The sequence below is a fragment of the Choloepus didactylus genome, chromosome 18 (genome assembly GCF_015220235.1).
Source record: "Choloepus didactylus isolate mChoDid1 chromosome 18, mChoDid1.pri, whole genome shotgun sequence".
NCBI lineage: Eukaryota > Metazoa > Chordata > Mammalia > Pilosa > Megalonychidae > Choloepus > Choloepus didactylus.
Genome location: NC_051324.1, coordinates 21,120,429 through 21,144,368, shown reverse-complemented (window position 1 = coordinate 21,144,368; position 23,940 = coordinate 21,120,429). Strand labels below are relative to the sequence as shown.

At 37.2% G+C, this 23,940-nt stretch overlaps 1 protein-coding gene across 3 annotated transcripts in view; it reads right to left on the bottom strand.

Moving 5' to 3' along the window:
- Positions 1-23,940, bottom strand: part of SMYD4 (SET and MYND domain containing 4) — an 87,107-nt gene that overhangs the window by 30,756 nt on the left and 32,411 nt on the right. For all 3 annotated transcript variants that reach the window (XM_037809650.1, XM_037809651.1, XM_037809652.1), the window contains exon 3: positions 16,274-16,418. In XM_037809650.1, coding sequence (XP_037665578.1) covers positions 16,274-16,418 — 145 coding nt within the window. The remainder of the gene's footprint in view (positions 1-16,273; positions 16,419-23,940) is intronic.

Genomic DNA, 23,940 nt, shown 5'->3' with positions numbered 1-23,940 from the left:
CAAGCCTCAATAAATTTAAACAGATAGAAATTATTCAAAGCACATTGCCTGACCATAATGGAATGAAACAAGAAATCAATAACCACCAAAGAAACAGAATATTCGCAAATATGTGGAGGTCAAAGAACACATTCCTAAACAATCAGTGGGTGAAAGAAGAAATTGCAAGAGAAATCAGTAAATATCTAGAGATGAATGAAAATAAGAACACAACATATCAAAACCTATGGGATGCAGTGAAAGTGGTGCTGGGGGGGGGATTTATAGCTCTAAATGCATACATTAAAAAGGAAGAAAAGAGCTAAAATCAAAGACCTAAGTGAACAACTGAAGAAGCTGACGAATGATCAGGACCCTGGAACCTTGGTTATCTGTGTGACACCTGAAACTCAGAGCTAGAGCTCGGCAGATACGAATGTCAGTATTAGAGCATACAGCAACTGTTAAAAAAGCTGAAAAAGATTCCAGACTTCAATTAGAGATATGAATGAAGTAGATCTAGTTAAGACTAGGGCAAATTGGGCCAAAGGGTAAGGGATGATACTGACTGTTTTAAAACTTCAACTTCATTTGAAACCAGGGGAAAAGATGTTTGTTTGGTGCAGGATCTATATTTCCTGAACAGTTTAACTCATATAGTATGTTCAAATACCATAATTACATGGAACTTTGAAAAGGAAGTGAGACCTGGTAGATTTGTACAGGTTAGTGTGACATAGCAACACATCCCAAAGTAATTTGGACAGAGAATAAAAATATATAAGCAGGGTTCCCCTAAGGAGCTGGGGGAAAATGCACAAGTGTTGGACTTCCTCACCTGGATTGTTGCTGATGTTCTCACAAACATTGAGGACTGGCGGTTTGGTACACTGAGAGCTCTATCTTGGTGCTTGCCCTTATGAATCTCATTAATGCAAAGGAGAGGCTAAACCTGCTTATAATTGTGCCTAAGAGTCTCCCCTTGGGTGACTCTTTGTTGCTCAGATGTGGCCCTCTCTCTCTAACTAAGCCACCTCAGCAGGTGAACTCACTGCTTTCCCTCCTATGTGGGAGCTGACTCCCAGGGGTGTAAATCTCCTTGCCCATGCAGGATATGACTCCCAAGGATGAATCCGGACCTGATACTGTGGGGCTAAGAACATCTTCTTGACCAAAAGGGGGATATGAAATGAAATGAAATAAGTTTCAGTGGCTGAGAGATATCAAATGGAGTCGAGAGGTCACTCTGGTGAGCACTCTTACGTACTCTATAGATAACTCTTTTTAGGTTTTAAGGTATTGGAATAGCTAGAAGTAAATATCTGAAACTATCAAACTGCAGCCCAGTAGCCTTAACTCTTAAAGACAATTGTATAACAATGTAGCTTACTAGGGGTGACTGTGTGCTTGTGAAAGCCTCATGGATCACACTCCCTTTATCCAGTGTATGGATGGATGAGTAGAAAAATGGGGACAAAAACTAAATGAAAAATAGGGTGGGATGAGAGGGATGATTTGGGTGTTATTTTTTTACTTCTATTTTTTATTCTTATTTTTACTTTTTATGGTATAAGGAAACTGTTCAAAAAATTGATTGGTGTGATGAATGTACAACTATATGACGGTAATGTCAACAATTGATTTTACACCACGGATGATTGTATGATATGTGAATATATCTCAATAAAACTAAGTTAAAAAAAAAGAATGATCATGAAACTAACCCTAAAGCAAGTAGAAGAAAAGAAATAACAAGGTTTAAAGCAGAAATAAATGATAAGGAGAACAAAAAACAATAGAAGAATAAATAAAACCAAAAGTTTGTTCTTTGAGAAAATCAACAAGATTGATAAACCCTTAGCTAGACTGACATGGTTAAAAAGAGATTAGACCCAAATAAACAAAATAATAAATGAGAGGCAGGGCATTACTGTGGATCCCAAAGAAATTTAAAAAATCATCAGAGGATACTATGAACAACTTTACACCAACAAACTAGACAATTTAGAGGAAACGGATGATTTCCTTGAAACAGGAAACAGCACAGACTGACCCGAGAAGAAAGAGAAGACCTCAACAAACCAATCACAAGCAAAGAGATCTAATCAGGCATCAAAAGTTTTCCTACAAATAAAAGTCTAGGGCTAGATGGCTTCACAGGGGAATTTTACCAACGTTTCCAAAAATAATTGACACCATTCCTGCTCAAGCTCTTTCAAAACACTGAAGAAAATGGAAAACTGCCTAACTCATTTTATGAAGCTAACATCACCCTAATATCACAACCAGATAAAGACATTACAAAAAAGGAAAACTACAGGCCAATCTCCTACATGAATACAGACGTAAAAATTCTCAACAAAATACTTGCAAATCTAATCCAATATATTAAAAGAATCATATACCACGACCAAGTGGGGTTCATTCCAAGCAGGCAAGGGTGGTTTAACACAAGAAAACCAATCAATGTAATACAACACATTAACAAAATGAAAGGGAAAAATCAAATGATTGACAAAGCCAACATCTTTTTACTTCAAAAAGCAGGAACTGAAGGAAACTTCTTAATATATGATAAACAGCATATATGAAAAACCCACAGCCAGCATAGTACTCAACGGTGAGAGACTGAAAGCCTTCCCCCTAAGATCGGTGTGCTGGTTTGAATGTATTATGTCCCTCAGAAAAGGTCATATTCTTTGATGTAATCTTGTGTGGGCAGACCTATCAGTGTTGATTAGACTGTAATTCTTTGAGTGTTTCCGTGGAGATATGTCCCACCCAACTGTGTGTGATGACTCTGATAGGATAATTTCCATGGGGATGTTACTCCACCCATTCAGGATGGGTCTAAATTAAATCACTGGAGCCATATAAATGAGCTGACAAACAGAAGGAACTCAATGCAGCTGAGAGTGACATTTGGAAGAGGAGTTACAGCCAAGAGGGACACTTTGAAGAAAGCATAGAAGCTGCAGATGAGAGACAGTTTGAAGACAACTGTTGAAAGCAGACTCCTGCTCTGAAGAAGCTAAGGGAGGACAAATGCCCCAAGAGCAACTGAGAGTGACATTTTTGAGGAACTGCAGCCTAGAAAGGAATGTCCTGGGAAAAAGCCATTTTGAAACCAGAACTTGAAGCAGACACCAGCCACGCACCTTCCCAGCTAACAGAGGTTTTCCGGAAACCATTGGCCATCCTCCAGTGAAGGTACCCGATTGCTGATGTTACCTTGGACACTTTATGGCCTTAAGACAGTAACTGTGTAACCAAATAAACCCCCTTTCATAAAAGCCAATCCATCTCTGGTGTTTTGCATTCCGGCAGCATTAGCAAACTAGAACAATCAGGAACAAGACAAGGATGCCCACTGTCACCACTATTATTCAACATTGTGCTAGAAGTTCTAGCCAGAGCAATAAGAGAAAGAAATAAAAGGCATCCAAATTGGAAAGGAAGAAGTACAACTGTCATTATTTGCAGATGATATGATCATATATTTGGAAAATCCTGAGAAATCAATGATAAAGCTACTTGAGCTAATAAACAAATTCAGCAAAGCAGCAACATACAAGATTAATGTGAAAAAGTCTAATGTTCCTATACACTAGAAATGACCTAACTGAAGAGACACTCAAAAAAAAAAAAAAAAAATTCCATTCACAATAGCAACTAAAAAATCAAGTACCTAGAAATAAACTTAACCAAGGATGCAAAAAACCTCTACATAGAAAATTACAAAACTTTACTAAAAGAAGTCAAAGAGGGCCTAAAAGATATTCTGTGTTCATAGATAGGAAGGCTAAACATAGTTAAGATGTCAATTCTACCCAAAATGATCTACATATTCAACACAATTCCAATCAAAATTCCAACAACCTACTTTCCAGACTTGGAAAACATAGTTATCAAATTTATTTGGAAGGGAAAAGGGTCTTGAATTGCCCAAAACATCCTAAAAAAGAACAGAGTGGGAGTACTTACACTTCCTGACTTTAAAGCCTACCATAAAGCCACAGTGGTCAAAACAGCATGATACCGGCACAAAGACAGATGTAACGATCAATGGAATTGAATCGACAGTTTGGAAACAGATCCCCAGATCTACAGTTGACTGATTTTTGATAAGGCTCCCAAATCCACTGAACTGGGACAGAACAGTCTCTTCAACAAATGAGGCTGGGAGAACTGGATATCCATATAGAAAAGAACGAAAGAGGACCCCTACCTTACATCCTACACAAAAATCAACTTGAAGTGGATCAAAGACTTCAATATAAGAGACAATACCATAAATTTCCCAGATAATAATGTAGGGTAACACTTTCAAGACCTAGTATTAGGAGGTACCGTCTTAGAACTTATTCAAAGCATGAGCAATGAAAGAAAAAAATAGATAAATGGGAACTCCTAAAAATCACAAGCTTCTGTACTTCAAAGGAATTTGTCAAAAAGGTGAAGACACAGCCAATACAATTGGAGAAAAGATTTGGAAACCATGTATCTGATAAGACACTGATATCTTGCATATATAAAGAGATCCTACAACTCAACAACAATAGCACAAACAGCCCAATTATAAAATGGGCAAAAGATATGAAAAGACATTTTTCTGAAAAGAAAGTACAAATGGCTAAAAAAAACACAAAAAATATTCATCTTCACTAGCTATTAGGGATGTAAATCAAAACCACAATGAGATATCATCTCACACCAAGAAGAATGGCTGCCATTAAACAAAGAGGCATGGAGAGGATATGGCAAATTTGGACTCTTACTCATTGCTGGTGGGAATGTATAATGGTACAGTCCCTGTGCAAGACAGTTTGGCAGTTCCTCAGAAAACTAGTATTGAGTTACCCTATGATCTGGCAATTTCACTTCTTGGTATATACCCAGAAGATCTGAAAGCAGTGACACAAACAGACATTTGTACACCAGTATTCATAGTGGCATTGTTCACAACTGCCAAGAGGTGGAAAAAACCCAAGTGTCCTTCAACAGATGAGTGGATAAACAAAATGTGGTATATACATATGATGGAATATGATGTAGCAGTATTGTTCTAGTTTGCTAATGCTGCGGAATGCAAAACACCAGAGATGGACTGGCTTTTATAAAAAGGGGGTTTATTTGGCTACACAGTTACAGTCTTAAGGCCATAAAGTGTCCAAGGTAACATCAGCAATTGGGTACCTTCACTGGAGGATGGCCAATGGTTTCTGGAAAACCTCTGTTAGCTGGGAAGGCGCGTGGCTGGTGTCTGCTTCAAGTTCTGGTTCCAAAATGGCTTTCTCTCAGCATGTTCCTCTCTAGCAAGCTTGCTCCTCTTCAAAACGTCACTCACAGCTGCACTTAGTTCCTTCTCTTTGAGTCAGCTCATTTATATGGCTCTACTGATCAAGGCCCACCCTGAATGGGTGGGGTCATGCCTCCATGGGAATATCTCGTCAGAGTCATTACCCACAGCTGGGTGGGGCACATTCCAAGCAAATCTAATCAGCACCAAAACGTCTGCCCCACAAGACTACATCAAAGATACTGGCGTTTGGGGGACACAATACATTCAAACTGGCACAAGTATGAAGGAACAATGTCCTAAACATATGAAAACGTGAATGAAACTTGAAGACAGTGCTGAATGAAATACATCAGACACAAAAAGAGAGAGCTTGTATGTTATCACTAATATGAATTCCCTGAACAACGTAAAGTCAGTGTTTTTTAATGTAGAATATAGGGGAACTAGAGATAGTCAGAAGCTAGTAAAGGGGGAATGATTACCTAATATGTACAGACATGTTAATTAGGGTGAACTTAAAGGTATGGGAATGGACAGAGGTGATGATAGTTTGTTAATGGGATTAGAAGTATCAGTGCTACACTGAAGGCAAACATGATTGAAAGGGTTTGTTAAAAGGTATGTACCCTGCAAGTGCTTGTATGATCTACTTCTTTTTTTTTTTTTTAATTTTATTTTGAAATACAAACTTACAGGAACAGCTGTCTTTTTCTTACTCCCTTGTTATGGTCTGTTTGAAATGCTTTTTTTTAATGTATTTTTAAAAAATTCTTAAAATTTTTAATTTTTTTATATAGTTGATTTAAAAAAAAAAAGTTAATTAAAAAAAATGAAAAAAATATGCAGAGCCCCCTTGAGGAGCTGGTGGAGAATGCAGGGATATTGGGCTTCCCCACCTCGATGGTTGCTGATGTGCTCACAGACATAGGGGACTGGTGGTTTGATGGGTTGAGCCCTCTACCACAGGACTTGCCCTTGGGAAGACTGTTGCTGTAAAGGAGAGGCTAGGCCTCCCTATAATTGTGCGTAAGAGCCTCCTCCTGAATACCTCTTTGTTGTTCAGATGTGGCCCTCTTTCTCTAGGTAAGCCAACTAGGCAGGTGAAATCACTGCCCTCCCCTCTATGTGGATCAGACACCCAGGGGAGTGAATCTCCCTGACAACATGGAATATGCCACCCAGGGAAGAATGTAGACCCGGCATTGTGGGATGAAGAACATCTTCTTGACCAAAAGGGGGATGTGAAAGGAAATGAAATAAGCTACAGTGGCAGAGAGATTCCAAAAGGAGCCAAGAGGTCACTCTCATGGGCACTCTTATGCACAATATAGACAACCCTTTTTAGGTTCTAGTGAATTGGAGTAGCTAGCAGTAAATACCTGAAACTATCAAACTACAACCCAGAACCCATGTACCTTGAAGACGGTTGTACAAAAATGTAGCTTATGAGGGGTGACAATGTGACTGGGAAAGCCATATGGACCACACTCCCCTTTGTCTAGTTTATGGATGGATGAGTAGAAAAATGGGGGAAGGAAAAAAAGAAACAAACAAAGGCACCCAGTGTTCTTTTTTACTTTAATTGCTCTTTTTCACTAATTATTATTCTTGTGTGTGTGCTAATGAAGGTGTCAGGGATTGATTTTGGTGATGAACGCACAACTATGTAATGGTAGTATGAACAATCGAATGTATGCTTTGTTTTGTATGACTGCATGGTATGTGAACATATTTCTATAAAATGAATTTAAAAAAAAATACAAACCCCATACACAGAACTCCAGCAGATCCTGACCCCTCTCCCCCGATACCCCGTTCCACCAACTTTAACATCCTGTCACAGCATTTCTTTATTTCTCTCCCCTCCTCCCTCCCTTCCTCCCTATCTATCATCCATCATCTATTGCTCTGTCTTCTGAACATATGAGAGCAAGCTGCACACATCCTTGAACAATCTAATTCACATATACATTTCCCATGAACAAGAACATTCTTTTATGTGATCCCATTAAGCATAGCTAAGAAGTTCAAGAAATTCAACGCTGATACAACGCTTACATTCTATGTTTTCTTCTTTTTTTTCTTATGTCCCAACTGTGTCCCTTTGAGCCTCCTCTCCTCCATCCTCAGTGTATGATCTACTTCTAAGGTATGACACTGGTGCAGAGTTAACGACAGAATGGTATATGGGAAAAACTACATATTGTATAGTATAGATATATTTAATAGGAATACCTTACCAGAACCACACTAATACTAGGGACAAATAAGTAGGGGCTGATAAGAGCTTTGGGGTATTTTGGGTAATGATAATTGTTTAAAATTGAGAGTGATGATGATTGTACAACTAAGTGAACATAATGTGTGACAGTGATTATTCATCTTAGAATAATGTATGTTATATGAAATTAGGAACCCCTTACTTAATAAGTCAAGCCCTCAATCTTGAGGCATGCTCCAGTGAAACTTATGGATGCAAAGGGGATACTAAGCCTACCTATAATTACGCCTAGGAGTCACCTCCAGAGAAACTCTTTTGTTGCTCAGATGTGGCCTTTCTCTTTTTAAGCTTAACTCGGCAAATAAATTCATCACCCTCGCCTCCATGTGGAACATGACTCCCAGGGGAGTGAATCTCCCTGGTGACGTGGAACATGACTGTCAGGAATGAGCCTGGCCCTGGCATCAAGGGATTGAGAATGCCTTTCTGACCAAAAGGGGGAAAATAAAAGTAACAAAGTAAGGTTTCAGTGGCTAAGAGATTTCAAATAGAGTCTAGAGGCTATCCTGGAGGTTACTTTCATGCAAGCTCCAGCTAGAAATTCCAAATGCCCACAGTATGCCAAGCCCTAAGCAACAGTAGTCCCAAAAATACTGAAGAATACCCAGGTCCCTAAAGTAGATTCTATAAAAGTTTGACTCACTAAGTTTACTTTTCAGAGGCTTAAATCCCAAGTGCTCCTATGCCAGATAAGTTCCCAACTCAGAGGCAACAGCCTCTCCAAGAACATCAAACAGATGCATTCTCCTTCCCCATAATTTTGACACCCTTTTCCAATATGAACAAGTTAGGGTGGTCACTGCCCAGATATCCTTGAAGATTGAGACAGTGATCAAATGAGAGAGAGGAATAGCAACTGACAAGATAGGATTTAACAAAGGATTATGAATACTGAATTTTTTATATAGATAGTTGCTTTTTTAGTGTGTAGGGTACTAGAATAGCTAGAAGGAAATACTTGACACGGTGGGACTTTAACATATACCATGCTTCGAAATTTATTCTATAACTATTTGTTAAATTATACTTTGAAAGTTATTACATTTCTGTATATGTGTTATATTTCACAATAAGGAAATAATTGAAATTGTGGAACTGTAACTCACAATATTCTTTGAAATTTGCTCTATAACTATTTGTTAAATCGTACTTTGAAATTCATCCCGTTTTGGTTTATAAGTTATACTTCAAATAAGGAAATAATTGAAATGGTGGAACTGTAACCCATAACATTCTTTTGAAATTTGCTAACTACTTGTTAAACCATGCTTTGAAAGTTATCACTTTTTAGTACATGTTCTATTTCACGATAAAAAATGTAAAAACAAAATAAATAAATAGCAATGAGGATTGTGAGAAGATGGCAGAGTAGGAAGGTCCAAGAATGAGTTCCTCCACCAAAACAACCATTGAACTGGCAGGAACTGTCTTGACGATTATTTGAAACTCTGGAGTCTAGTGGGACACTATGCCTCATCCAGGAAAGAGCTGGAGGAAGAGGCTGGTAAATTGCAGTAATTATCAGTGAATTTTCACCCTCGGTACAGCAGCTACCACCCCCACTCCCCAATTGCATGGCAGGCAATAGTGGGGACTGCAGCCTGGCTCCTGAGGCAGATTGCTGGTGCCAGGATGGGCCTTAAAAATCTAATCCTTGAAAATCTGGAGTTGTATGCATTTGTGTATGATCATTGATCATTGCTTTTGATTAGCTATTTCAGATTGCTGGAGGGCTGGCTTGGAGGACCGCCATTGTTGCAATTCAGGCAAAACCAGCAGAGGATTTTAAAGGGGCAGAATCTCCCTCTCTCTCTCTTTCACTCTCTCTCTCCCCTCTTTCCATTCCATGTTTGGGAGTAAAAATAGTTAGGAAAAGTCACAGATTGATGACTCCAGCCACCACCCCCCCCCACCCCAAACACCACCACCACCACCACCTAGCAATCTCAGAGAAGTGGGAGACCTAGATTTCCAGTTATAACAACATAATACTCAGAATGACCAGTTTTCAATAAAAAATTACAAAACACACCAATAAACAGGAAAGTATGGCTTATTAACAGGAAAAAATAGCCAGAAACCATCGCTCAGAAAGATCATACATTGGAACTATTTGTCAGACTTTAAATCAACTGTCTTATGTTAAATGAGCAAAAGAAATTCACATACAAAAAAACTAAAGAAAATTAGGAAAATATTGTCTGAACAAAATAAAGAGACAGAAATTATAAAAAGGAACCAAACAGAAATTTTGGAGCTGCAAAGAATAGTAATTGAAAAACTCATTAGATGGATTCGATAGATTTGAACAAGCAGAAGAAAGACTCAGCGAATATGAAGAAAAGACAATTGACACTATACAGTGTGAGGAGCCAAAAGACAAAAATAATGAAGAAAGGAATAATGACTTTGACAGTCAAGGCATCCCTAGTAAGATTAACAGTGGATTTCTCATCAGAAACCATGGAGGCCAGAAGACAGTGGGATGCATGTTTAAAGTCCTTAAAGAAAAGAAAAACTGTCAACCAAGAATTCTCTATCCAACAAAATTATCTTTCAAAAATGAAGGAGAAATTAAGACATGTACAGATAAACAAGCTGAAAAACTTTATTACCAGAAGACCTGCCCTGAAAGAAATGCTAACTGGAGTCCTTCAGGATGAAATAAAAGGATGCTAAACAGTAACGTGAAGCCATAAGAGAAAAAAAGAACATTGGTAAAGGTACCTACTTTGGTTTGTGTGTACCTCCCACCACCACCTATATGACTTAACAGGCAATGTGTGAAATAACATTTTAAGTCTATATTAATGGACATACAATGCAGAAATATATAATCTGAGCCAATAATATTATTAAGAGGGAGAGATGGAGATATAGGAGTAAAGAGTTTGTACACTACTGAAACTAAGTTGTACTAGTCAAACTAGACTGTTATTAGTTTAAGATGTTAACCGTAATCACAAAGATAACTACTAAGAAAATAATTAAAAAATATAGAGAAAAGGAAAGAAGAAGGGAATCAAAATGGTACATGACAAAAAAACAACTAAATACAAAAAAATGCACTAATGGAGTAAGTAGTAACCAAAAACTTACATAAGATATACAAAAAATAAATAGTTAATGGCAGAAGTAATTCCCTCCTTCTCAGTTATTCCCTTAGATATGAATGGATTAAATTCCCCTATTAAAAGGCAGAGATTGGTATATTGGATGAAAAAGCTCGATCCATCTAAATGCTGTCTACAAGAGACTCACTACTGTATTCTACCAAACATTTAAAGAAAATATAACAACAACATTTCCTAACTCTCCCAAGAACTAGAAGAGAAAGGATTACTTTCTAATTCATTCAGCATTACCCTGTTACCAAAGTCAGATGAAGACAGCACAAGAAAAGAAAATTATAGACCAATATCCTTATGAATATAGATGCAAAAAGCCACAACAAAATAGTGGCAAACCAAGTCCAGCCATGTATTAAATGGATTATATACCGTGATCAGATGAGATTTATTCCAGGAATGCAAGGATGGTTCAACATAAGAAAATCAATGTAATACACCACATTAGTAGAACGAAGGGGGAAAATAAACATGATCAACTCAATTGCTGCAGAAAAGGCATCTGAGAAAATCCAATATCCTTTCATGATAAAAATACTCAGAAAAGCAGGAATAGAAGGGAATTTTCTCAACATGATAAAGGACATTTATGAAAAACCCACAACAAAAATTATACTCAATGGGGAAAAACTGAGAGCTTTTCCCTTAAGATCAAGAACACAAGGATACCCTGCTGTCACTACTATTATTCAACAATGTACTGAAAGTACTAGCCAGAGCAATCAGGTAAAAGAAATAAATAAAAGGCATCTAAATTGCAAAGGAAGAAGTAAAATTATCCCTATTTGCAGATGGTACAAATCTATACATAGAAAATTCCAGAGAATCCATAAGAAAGCTATTAAAACTAATAAACAAATTCAGCAAAATTGCAGGATCAAGATAAACATGCAGAAGTCAACTGGGTTTCAATACACTAGTAATGAACAATCTGAAAAGGAAATCAAGAAAGCAATTCCATTTACAACAGCATATAAAAGATAAAATATTTAGGAATGAATTTAACAAGGAGGTGAAAGACTTGCACACTGAAAACTACAAAATATGATGAAAGAAATTAAAAAGACCTAAATAAATGGGAAGACATACCATGTTCATTGATTATAAGACATAATATTATGTTGTCAACACTGCCTAAATTCATCTACAAATTCAATGTAATCCCTATAGAAATTCCAGCAGACTTTTTTTTGCAAAAATGGAAAAGCTGATCCTCAAATTCCTATGGAATTGCAAAGGGTCCCAAGGAGCTAAAATAATCTTGAAAAAGAAGAACAAAGTTGGAAAACTCACACTTCCTGATTTAAAAACTTACTACAAAGCTACAGAAACTAAAGCAGTATGGCACTGGCATAAGGTTACACATACAGACCAATGGCATGGAACAGAATTGAGAATCCAGAAATAAATCCATACATCTATGGCCAGCTGATATTCAACAAGGGGGTTAAGTCCATTAACAGGGAAGGAATAGTCTGTTTAACAAATGGTGCTGGGACAACTGGAAACCCACATGGAAAAGAAGAAAATGGACCTGTACCTCTCACCATATACAAAAATTCAAATTGGATCAACAACCTGTAGAACTAATATAAAACTCTTACAAGAAAACATAGGGAAATATCTTTAGGACCTGGTAGTAGGAAAAGGATTTTTAGTTTTTGGACTAAAAGGACAAGTTATAAAAGACAAAAAAAAAGATAAAATGAAAAATGTTTAAAAAATAGATAAAATAAACCATCAAAATGTAAGACTTTTGTTCATCAAAAGACGTTATCAAGAAAGTGAAAAGACAATCTACAGAAATAGGAGAAAATATTTGAAACTATAACTGATAAGGGTTTAATATCAGAATATATAAAGAACTCCTACAACTCAACAACAAAAGACAAACACCCAATTAAAAACAGGTCCAATGTGAGCCCTCTGTCTTGGGGCTTGCCCCTATGAAGCTTGTTACTGCAAAGGAGAGGCTAAACCTCCTTATAACTGTGCGTAAGAGTCTCCCCCTTAGCGCCTCTTTGTTGTTCAGATGTGGCCCCCTCTCTCTAGCTAAGCCACCTTGGCAGGTGATCTCCCCACTATGTGGGACCCGACTCCCAGGGGTATAAATCTCCCTGGCAACGTGGGATATGACTCCTGGGGATGAATCCGGACCCAGCATCGTGGGATTGAGAAAATCTTCTTGACCAAAAGGAGGATGCAAAATGAAATGAAATAAAGCTTCAGTGGCTGAGAGATTTCAAACGGAATTGAGAGGTCACCCTGGTGGACATTCTTATGCACTATACAGATAACACTTCTTAGGTTTTACTGTATTGGAATAGCTAGAAGTAAATACCTGAAACTACCAAACTCCAACCCAGTAGCCTTGACTCTTGAAGACAACTGTATAACAATATAGATTATAAGGATTTGGGTGTTCTTTTTTTCACTTTTATTTTTTATTCTTGTTCTGGTTCTTTCTGATGTAAGGAAAATGTTCAGAGATAGATTGTGGTGATGAACGCATAACTATGTTATCATACTGTGGACAGTGGATTGTATATCATGGATGATTGTATGGTGTGTGAATGTATTTCAATAAAACTGAATTTAATAAAAAAATATAGATTATAAGGAGTGACTGTGATTGTGAAAACCTTGTGGATCACACTCCCTTTATCCAGTGTATGGATGAATGAGTACAAAAAAGGGGACAAAAACTAAATGAAAAATAGAGTAGGATGGGGGGATGATTTGGGTGTTCTTTTTTATTTTTATTTTTTATTCTTATTCTGATTTTTTCTGGTATACGGAAAATGTTAAAAAATAGATTGGGGTGATGAATGTACAACTATATGATGGTACTGTGAACAGTTAATTGTACACCATGGATGATTATATGGTATGTGCATATATCTCAATAAAACTGAATTAAAAAAAAAACAGGTCAAGAATTTGAATAGATATTTCTCCAAAGAAGATATTCAAATGGCCAAAAAGTATATGAAAACATGCTCAACATCATTAGCCATTAGAGAAATGCAAATTCAAACAATTATGAGATACTGCTTCACATCCACTAGGATAAGAATTATTAAAAAATTTGAAAATAACAACTGTTGGAGAAAAAGAAACAAACAGGAACCTTTGTACCTTGTTAGTGGGAATTTAAAATTGTGCAGCCACTTTTCCTCAGAAAGTTAAACACAATTACCATATTCCACTCCTAGGTATACACCCAAATAACTGAAAGCAAGGACTCAGATAGATATTTGTACACTAATGTTCACTGCAGCATTATTAACAATAGCCAAAAGGTGGAAACAACCCACACGTCCATTGACAGATGAATGGATAAACAAAATGTGGCATATCCACACGATGGAATATTATTCAGCTGTAAAAAGATGTGAAGCGCTAGCACATACTATGACATGGATTAACCTTGAAGACATCATGTTGAATGAAATAAGCCAGACATAAGAGGACAAATATTGTATTATTTCTCTCATGAAATACTTAGAATAAGCCTATTCATAGAGACAGAAAACAGAATAGTGGTAAACTGGGGTGGGAGGAGGGTGGAATGGGGAGTTATTTCTAAACGAGCTTGAGTTTTGCTTTGAGATGATGAAAATAGTCCGGAAATAGAGGGTGGTGAAAGTTACACAGTATTGTTGATATACTTAATGGCAAAGAATTGTTCACTTAAAATGCTTAAAACCCCCAACTCCACCCCATCCTCCAGACAAAGAGTTTAAAATAATTAAAATGGTTAAAATAATTTTTGTTATATCTATTTTACTGCAATTAAAACCAAGTAAATAATTTTAAAAATAGATATAATAATATAACCATAATAATAAGTACTGCGTAGGATATAGAGAAATAAACATTCCCATATTCCCCTATAAGGGATGTTAACTAGTTTTTTTTCTCGAGTACAATTCAGCATCAAGTACCAAAGACCTTAAAAAATACATTCACCTTGACCAGGCAATTGCCCTTCAAGGAATCTATCCTAAGAAAATAATCAGATGTGTGCAAATATTTACATAGAAAGATGTTTATTGTAGCATTATGATACGAAACAATTTGCCAACATTAGGAGATGTTAAATCAAGTACAGTATTTTTCTGTAATGGAACACTAAGCCAGCTATAAAAAACCATGTTCTAGTGGAAAATTTAATAACATGAGAAAACGGTCACAATAAATTGTTGAGGGAAAAAAGCAAGTTACAAAACAGTAGATGCAGCATTATCCCAATTTTGTAAAAGAAAAACATATTTTTTAGAGGAAAAAGTCTGACTGGATGGATGTAAGTAAAAATGTTTACAGTGTCTGTATCACTGATTATGGGATTTTTTTACTCTTTACACCTCTTTTTATTTTCCAAAGTAAGCATATATTACTTACAATCAGACAAAAACAACAAATATTATTTTTAAGAAGAATGAAAATAGCAGTTTTATGTAAAATTGCAAGTACCATAATCACCAAAATACTAGCTTCATGAAATAGGAAGGCTCATCTTCCACATTCTTAATCTTTTGTCTGACTTCAATGTTTATTCTACCTGTTTCCTTAAATTTCCCCCTTGATTATATTTATGATACACATGTATAAAGTTGAAGCGATTAGCTCTTAAAAAGAACTATTAAGTCATTTATCACTGGATCGTTACATCTAATGGATTTTAATCCTTCAGCAATCACTAACACTTATATTATTTAGCTACATACTTTGTTATAATACTAAAAGCAAGGCTTTTATCACCTGTAGAAGTTGCTGATATAGGTCTGATGGTTGTGGGAAAACTAATTCTAAACTTTAAGCATAGGCTTGTGCAAAATTCAAACTAAGGGAACACCCTTCAAATTTACCTAATTCTTTTACTATACAAGGTCACAGACTTGGAAGGAGGTGATACATTCTCGCCTTATGTCCATATAAATTTCATAAAAATTATGGAAGGAAATCTCTCGGGATTTTGGTCCAGTTCCTATTATGGAAGCAGGACAATAAAAATAACAAATTGTTAAAAGCCATGATTACTCCTCAAAACCTAGCTAGGTGATGGTTAAACTGTAGTTACACAATAACTATTTGCTGACTGCCACTAATATTAGTAGGTTGCTAACAACCTTCAAAATGGAGTTCAACCGGGTTGTGGCCAATGAGCTCATTTTCCTTTTTGACAATCTAAGTCAAACTGGTTGCAAGCTAACCCTGTGGCTACCCAAGATCTACTTGTTCTCTAGATCAAGACTATCAAACCAATAAACTTCATCAGTCATTCAGACAAAATGGCACACAAATCAATTGAAAGCGGACAAGCATGGACAAGACATGACAAGGGGTCCAATAAGCCAACTGCTGAAAGATGTTTCTTGATGGAATTCAGGATATATAATACCAACTATTATATAACCACTAGCAGAATTCTGCCAAGTTTTCTTTTTCAAACCCAAACCGAAATTTATAGACAAGGCTAACGTTGGCTACAAAATTCAGCAATTTGGCTCTGTCTTCTGAAGAAATAGGCATTGTTAAATTGTTGAGACAGCACCTCCTGCTGGGCTGAGAGTGGCTTACCTTAGAGTACAGCACTGCAGCTCCCACATAGTCCTCTCCCTGAAATTTTTTGTTTCCTTCTTCTCTGTAGAAAAGAGGAGCATCAGGATCCTTTCCTACCAAGCAACTGCTAGAAAGTCTTTTTAAAAACATCTCATCCTCAGGTCTACACGAAGAAAGAAAGAAACAAAAGAAGGGTTGAAATCAAGTACAGACTTCCTTTTCAAAGGAAATTCTCATTTTTTTCTCTGTGATTTTCAATATCATATGTTAGAAAACTTGTCTTTTCCAATATGATGTTTTTAAAATTCAGTTTTATTGAGATAAATTCACATATCATTAATCATCCACGGTGCACAATCAACTGTTCACAGTACCATCATATAGTTGTGCATTCATCACCACAATCAATTTTTGAACATTTTCCTTACACCAGGAAGAATCAGAATAAGAATAAAAGATAAAAATAAAAAAGAACACCCAAATAATCCCCTCCATCCCACCCTATTTTTCATTTAGTTTTTGTCCCCATTTTTCTTTTCTTTTTTTTTTTTTTTTTTTTTTAAATTCAGTTTTATTGAAATATATTCACAAACCATACAGTCATCCATGGTATACAATCAACTGTTCACAGTATGATCATATAGTTATGCGTTCATCACCACAATCTATTTCTGAACATTTTCCTTACATCAGAAAGAATCAGAATAAGAATAAAAAATAAAAGTGAAAAGAGAATACCCAAACCATCCCCCCATCCCACCCTATTTGTCATTTAGTTTTTACTCCCATTTTTCTACTGATTTTTTTTCAATTTTTTAACTTTGTTTATCAAAAAATTAAAAACAAACAGGCAAACAACAACCAAAAAAACCCCACAACATTTCAAACAAAGCAATGGATTAAGGAAAACAAATAACCTAAAATAATTACTTTGCTTCCAATATGTTCCTACCATACCCCAGGAAAATTAATAAACCATGTCCAAACAGAGGAGTAAGAAAAACAAATAATCTAAAATAACTACATTGCTTCCAACATGTTCCTATCATACCCCAAGAAAATTAACAACCCCTAAGAAAACAAAGGAATAAGAGAAAAAAAAACCTAAAATAACTCTATTGCATCCAACATGATCTTAGTATATCCAAGAAAGTTTACAAACCATAATCATTCCTGAGCATTCCCATAACATTGAGATTACCCTCCATAGTTTATCTGTTCTTATTAGATTATCATTCCCCCTCCACTAATTGGTATCTCTAGGTCCCCTACATTCTACAGTATAAAACATTGTACATTTTTCACAGAATTCACATTAGTGGTAACATACAATATGTCTCTTTTTGTGCCTGGCTTATTTTGCTCAGCATTATGTCTTTTTTTTTTTTTATTAATCTTCATTTTATTGAGATATATTCATATACCACGCAGTCATACAAAACAAATCGTACTTTCGATTGTTCACAGTACCATTACATAGTTGTACATTCATCACCCAAATCAATCCCTGACACCTTCATTAGCACACACACAAGAATAACAAGAATAATAATTAGAGTGAAAAAGAGCAATTGAAGTAAAAAAGAACACTGGGTACCTTTGTCTGTTTGTTTCCTTCCCCTATTTTTCTACTCATCCATCCATAAACTAGACAAAGTGGAGTGTGGTCCTTATGGCTTTCCCAATCCCCTTGTCACCCCTCATAAGCTACATTTTTATACAACTGTCTTCGAGATTCATGAGTTCTGGGTTGTAGTTTGATAGTTTCAGGTATCCACCACCAGCTACCCCAATTCTTTAGAACCTAAAAAAGGTTGTCTAAAGTGTGCGTAAGAGTGCCCACCAGAGTGACCTCTCGGCTCCTTTTGGATTCTCTCTGCCACTGGAGCTTATTTCATTTCCTTTCACATCCCCCTTTTGGTCAAGAAGATGTTCTCCGTCCCACGATGCCAGGTCTACATTCCTCCCCGGGAGTCATATTCCACGTTGTCAGGGAGATTCACTCCCCTGGGTGTCTGATCCCACGTAGGGGGGAGGGCAGTGATTTCACCTTTCAAGTTGGCTTAGCTAGAGAGAGAGGGCCACATCTGAGCAACAAAGAGGCATTCGGGAGGAGGCTCTTAGGCACAACCATAGGGAGGCCTAGCCTCTCCTTTGCAGCAACCGTCTTCCCAAGGGTAAAACCTGTGGTAGAGGGCTCAACCCATCAAACCACCAGTCCCCTATGTCTGTGGTCATGTTAGCAACCATGGAGGTGGGGTAGGCCAATACCCCTGCATTTTCCACAGGCTCCTCAAGGGGGCACTGCATCTTTTTTTTTTTCCTTGTTTGTTTTTTTTTTAACTTTCCCTTCTTTTTTAAATCAACTGTATGAAAAAAAAGTTAAAAAGAAAACAAACATACAATAAAAGAACATTTTAAAGAGACCATAACAAGGGAGTAAGAAAAAGACAACTAACCTAAGATAACTGCTTAACTTCCAACATGTTCCTACTTTACCCCAAGAAAGTTGCCTAATATAGCAACATTTCTGTGAACTTGCTCCTACTATATCCATCAGAAATTAACAGACCATAGTCATTCCTGGGCATCCCCAGAACGTTAAATAGCTTATCTGTTCTTCTTGGATTATTGTTCCCCCTTCCTTAATTGCTCTCTATTGCTAGTTCCCCTACATTCTACATTATAAGCCATTTGTTTTATATTTTTCAAAGTTCACATTAGTGGTAGCATATAATATTTCTCTTTTTGTGCCTGGCTTATTTCGCTTAGCATTATGTCTTCAAGGTTCATCCATGTTGTCATATGTTTGACGAGATCGTTCCTTCTTACTGCCGCGTAGTATTCCATCGTGTGTATATACCACATTTTATTTATCCACTCATCTGTTGAAGGACATTTGGGTTGTTTCCATCTTTTGGCAATTGTGAATAATGCTGCTATGAACATTGGCGTGCAGATATCTGTTCGTGTCACTGCTTTCCGATCTTCCGGGTATATACCGAGAAGTGCAATCGCTGGGTCGAATGGTAACTCTATATCTAGTTTTCTAAGGAACTGCCAGACTGATTTCCAGAGTGGCTGAACCATTATACAGTCCCACCAACAGTGAATAAGAGTTCCAATTTCTCCACATTCCTTCCAGCATTTGTAGTTTCCTGTTTGTTTAATGGCAGCCATTCTAACCAGTGTTAGATGGTATCTCATTGTGGTCTTAATTTGCATCTCTCTAATAGCTAGTGAAGCTGAACATTTTTTCATGTGTTTCTTGGCCATTTGTATTTCCTCTTCAGAGAACTGTCTTTTCATATCTTTTGCCCATTTTATAATTGGGCTGTCTGTACTATTGTCATTGAGTTGTAGGATTTCTTTATATATGCAAGATATCAGTCTTTTGTCAGATACATGGTTTCCAAAAATTTTTTCCCATTGAGTTGGCTGCCTCTTTACCTTTTTGAGAAATTCCTTTGAGGTGCAGAAACTTCTAAGCTTGAGGAGTTCCCATTTATCTATTTTTTCTTTTGTTGCTTGTGCTTTGGGTGTAAAGTCTAGGAAGTGGCCGCCTAATACAAGGTCTTGAAGATGTTTTCCTACATTATCTTCTAGGAGTTTTATGGTACTTTCTTTTATATTGAGATCTTTGGTCCATTTTGAGTTAATTTTTGTGTAGGGGGTGAGGTAGGGGTCCTCTTTCATTCTTTTGGATATGGATATCCAACTCTCCCAGCCCCATTTGTTGAAAAGACCATTATGACTCAGTTCAGTGACTTTGGGGGCCTTATCAAAGATCAGTCGGCCATAGATCTGAGGGTCTATCTCCGAATTCTCAATTCGATTCCATTGATCTATATGTCTATCTTTGTGCCAGTACCATGCTGTTTTGGTAACTGTGGCTTTATAATAAGCTTCAAAGTCAGGGAGTGTAAGTCCTCCCACTTCGTTTTTCTTTTTTAGAGTGTCTTTAGCAATTCGAGGCATCTTCCCTTTCCAAATAAATTTGATAACTAGCTTTTCCAAGTCTGCAAAGTAGGTTGTTGGAATTTTGATTGGGATTGCATTGAATCTGTAGATGAGTTTGGGTAGAATTGACATCTTAATGACATTTAGTCTTCCTATCCATGAACATGGAATATTTTTCCATCTTTTAAGGTCCCCTTCTATTTCTTTTAGTAGAGTTATGTAGTTTTCTTTGTATAGGTCTTTTACATCTTTGGTTAAGTTTATTCCTAGGTACTTGATTTTTTTAGTTGCTATTGAAAATGGTATCTTTTTCTTGAGTGTCTCTTCAGTTTGTTCATTTCTAGCATATAGAAACATTACTGACTTATGTGCATTAACCTTGTATCCCGCTACTTTGCTAAATTTGTTTATTAGCTCTAGTAGCTGTATCGTCGATTTCTCAGGGTTTTCTAGATATAAGATCATATCGTCTGCAAACAATGACAGTTTTACTTCTTCTTTTCCAATTTGGATGCCTTTTATTTCTTTGTCTTGCCGGATTGCCCTGGCTAGCACTTCCAGCACAATGTTGAATAACAGTGGTGATAGCGGGCATCCTTGTCTTGTTCCTGATCTTAGAGGGAAGGCTTTCAGTCTCTCACCATTGAGTACTATGCTGGCTGTGGGTTTTTCAGATATGCTCTTTATCATGTTGAGGAAGTTTCCTTCAATTCCTACCTTTTGAAGTGTTTTTATCAAAAAGGGATGTTGGATTTTGTCAAATGCTTTTTCAGCATCTATTGAGATGATCAATTGATTTTTCCCTTTTGACCTGTTAATGTGTTGTAATACATTGATTGATTTTCTTATGTTGAACCATCCTTGCATGCCTGGAATAAACCCCACTTGGTCATGGTGTATGATTTTTTTAATGTGTCTTTGGATTCGATTTGCAAGTATTTTGTTGAGGATTTTTGCATCTATATTCATTAGGGAGATTGGCCGGTAGTTTTCCTTTTTTGTAACATCTTTGCCTGGTTTTGGTATTAGATTGATGTTAGCTTCATAAAATGAGTTAGGTAGTGTTCCATTTTTTTCAATGTTTAACTAAAACATACAGCTCACCAGTCTGCCATCTTGCCCCCTGTCCTAGGCTTTATAGCATCATATTCTCTTTTCTCCTTTGGATTCTGTTGACTTCCCTGTCCCCATTTTTCTATTCATCCATCCACACACTGGAAAAAGGGACTGAGATCCACAGGGTTTTCACAATCACACTGTCACCACTTGTAATCTACATTGTTAAATCATCGCCTTCAAGAATAAAGGCTACTGGGCTGGAGTTTGGTAGTTTGAGACCAATGGATTTTTTTTTTCCCCCCTTGGGGTACTTTTTTTTTTTTTTATCTTCATTTTATTGAGATATATTCACATACCATGCAGTCATACACAACAAATCGTACTTTCGATTGTTTACAGTACCATTACATAGTTGTACATTCATCACCTAAATCAATCCCTGACACCTTCATTAGCACACACACAAAAATAACAAGAATAATAATTAAAGTGAAAAAGAGCAATTGAAGTAAAAAAGAACACTGGGTACCTTTGTCTGTTTGTTTCCTTCCCCTATTTTTCTACTCATCCATCCATAAACTAGACAAAGTGGAGTGTGGTCCTTATGGCTTTCCCAATCCCATTGTCACCCCTCATAAGCTACATTTTTATACAACTGTCTTCGAGATTCATGGGTTCTGGGTTGTAGTTTGATAGTTTCAGGTATCCACCACCAGCTACCCCAATTCTTTAGAACCTAAAAAGGGTTGTCTAAAGTGTGCGTAAGAGTGCCCACCAGAGTGACCTCTCGGCTCCTTTTGGAATCTCTCTGCTACTGAAGCTTATTTCATTTCCTTTCACATCCCCCTTTTAAGACCAATGGATTTTAACGTAACAGAGTTTGAAATTTCATTCATCTGGTTTCAAATTCTACATTCCAATTAACCTTTAAGAAACTACCATTTGTTAAGTTTTGGTGTAGCATCAAAAAAGAATGTCCTTGGAGAGCTAAGATGGCAGCACAGAGAGGAGTGGAAGCTAGTTAATCCCCCTGGAGCAACTAATAAACAACCAGGAACAACTAGTAAATAATCCAGAATAACCGTGGGGGGACAAACGTGACCGTCCACTCATCATACATCAACCTGAATTGGGAGGAATGCCTGAGACTGCAGCACAAATCTGTAAGTAAAAACTGTGGATCCAAGCCAGGAGTCCCCTCCTGCCACAGCCCTAGGTGCAAAGCCTTGTGGAGCTAGAGCAGCTCTCTCCGAGCAAGCGAATATAGCTCAGCTGAGCTCCAACTAGGGTTTTAACAAGCGTGGACTGCTCCATACGAATCAACAAGCCAACAGAGGCTTTGGGTGAAGACTGACCTCAGAGAGCCAGAGGGTAGCAGCAGACTGGCCCTGTTTTGGCTCAGTGGAGAAAGCCTCAGCCACTTTCAGTTCCCAGTGCTCTGACTCAGACAAGGGTAGAGATAGCAGAGGCAGAGAGAGACCATTGAAATGCTAATGACTTCTCCCTAGGGGATCTATCTTCCCTAAGAAGAAAGGGGTGGGGCCCAGCTCTATTACTCGCCTTCCATTCAGAACCAGACCCCAGAGCCTGGGGGAAAACAGCCACGGGCCACATCTCCTTACACCAGTCAGGAGTTACAGGCTGACAGGCGCCACCTGCTGGGCAGAAAAGCACAGTGACCTGAGGCCTCACAGGGTATACCAATTTTCTAAGACACACCTTCAGGGAAACCAGATACTGAATAGTTTTCGCTTCTGGGACCAGAGCCTGTTTTGGTCTGGGAAAACCTGATTGGGGTAACCAAGGAAACCATGCCTAGACAACAGAAAACTACTGCAACCTACACTAAGAAAAACGAAGTTATGGCCCAGTCAAAGGAACAAACTTACACTTCAACTGAGATACAGGAAGTCAGTATTACTAAGTCAATTCAAAAAGTTTAGGGAAGATATGGCAAAAGAGATGAACCATATAATGAAAACACTGGACATACATAAGGTAGAAATTGAAAGTTCGAAAAACCAACTGGCAGAATCTATGGAAATAAAAGGCACAACACAAGAGATGAAAGACACAATGCAAACATACAGCAGCAGATCTCAAGAGGCAGAAGAAAACACTCAGGAACTGGAGAACAAGGCACCTGAAAGCCTACAAACAAAAGAACAGATAGAGAAAAAAATGGAAAAATACAAGCAACGTCTCTGGGAACTTAAGGACAAAATGAAAATCAGCAATGTACATGTCATTGGTGTCCCAGAAGGAGAAGAGAAGGGAAAAGGGGCAGAAGCAATAACAGAGGAAATAATCAATGAAAATTTCCCATCTCTTATGAAAAACATAAAATTACGGTTCCAAGAAGCACAACGTACCCCAAACAGAACAAACCTGAATAGGCCTATGCCAAGACACTTAATAATAAGATTATCAAATGTCAAAGATAAAGAGAGAATCCTGAGAGCAGCAAGAGAAAAGTGATCCATCACATACAAAGAATCTTAATAAGACTATGTGCAGGTTTCTCAATAGAAACCATGAAGGGAAGAAGGAAGTGGGGTGATATATATAAGATACTGAAAGAGAAAAACCACCAACCAGAATCCTAAAGCTGGCAAAACTATCCTTCAAATATGAGGGAGAGCTTAAAACATTCTCAGACAAATAGA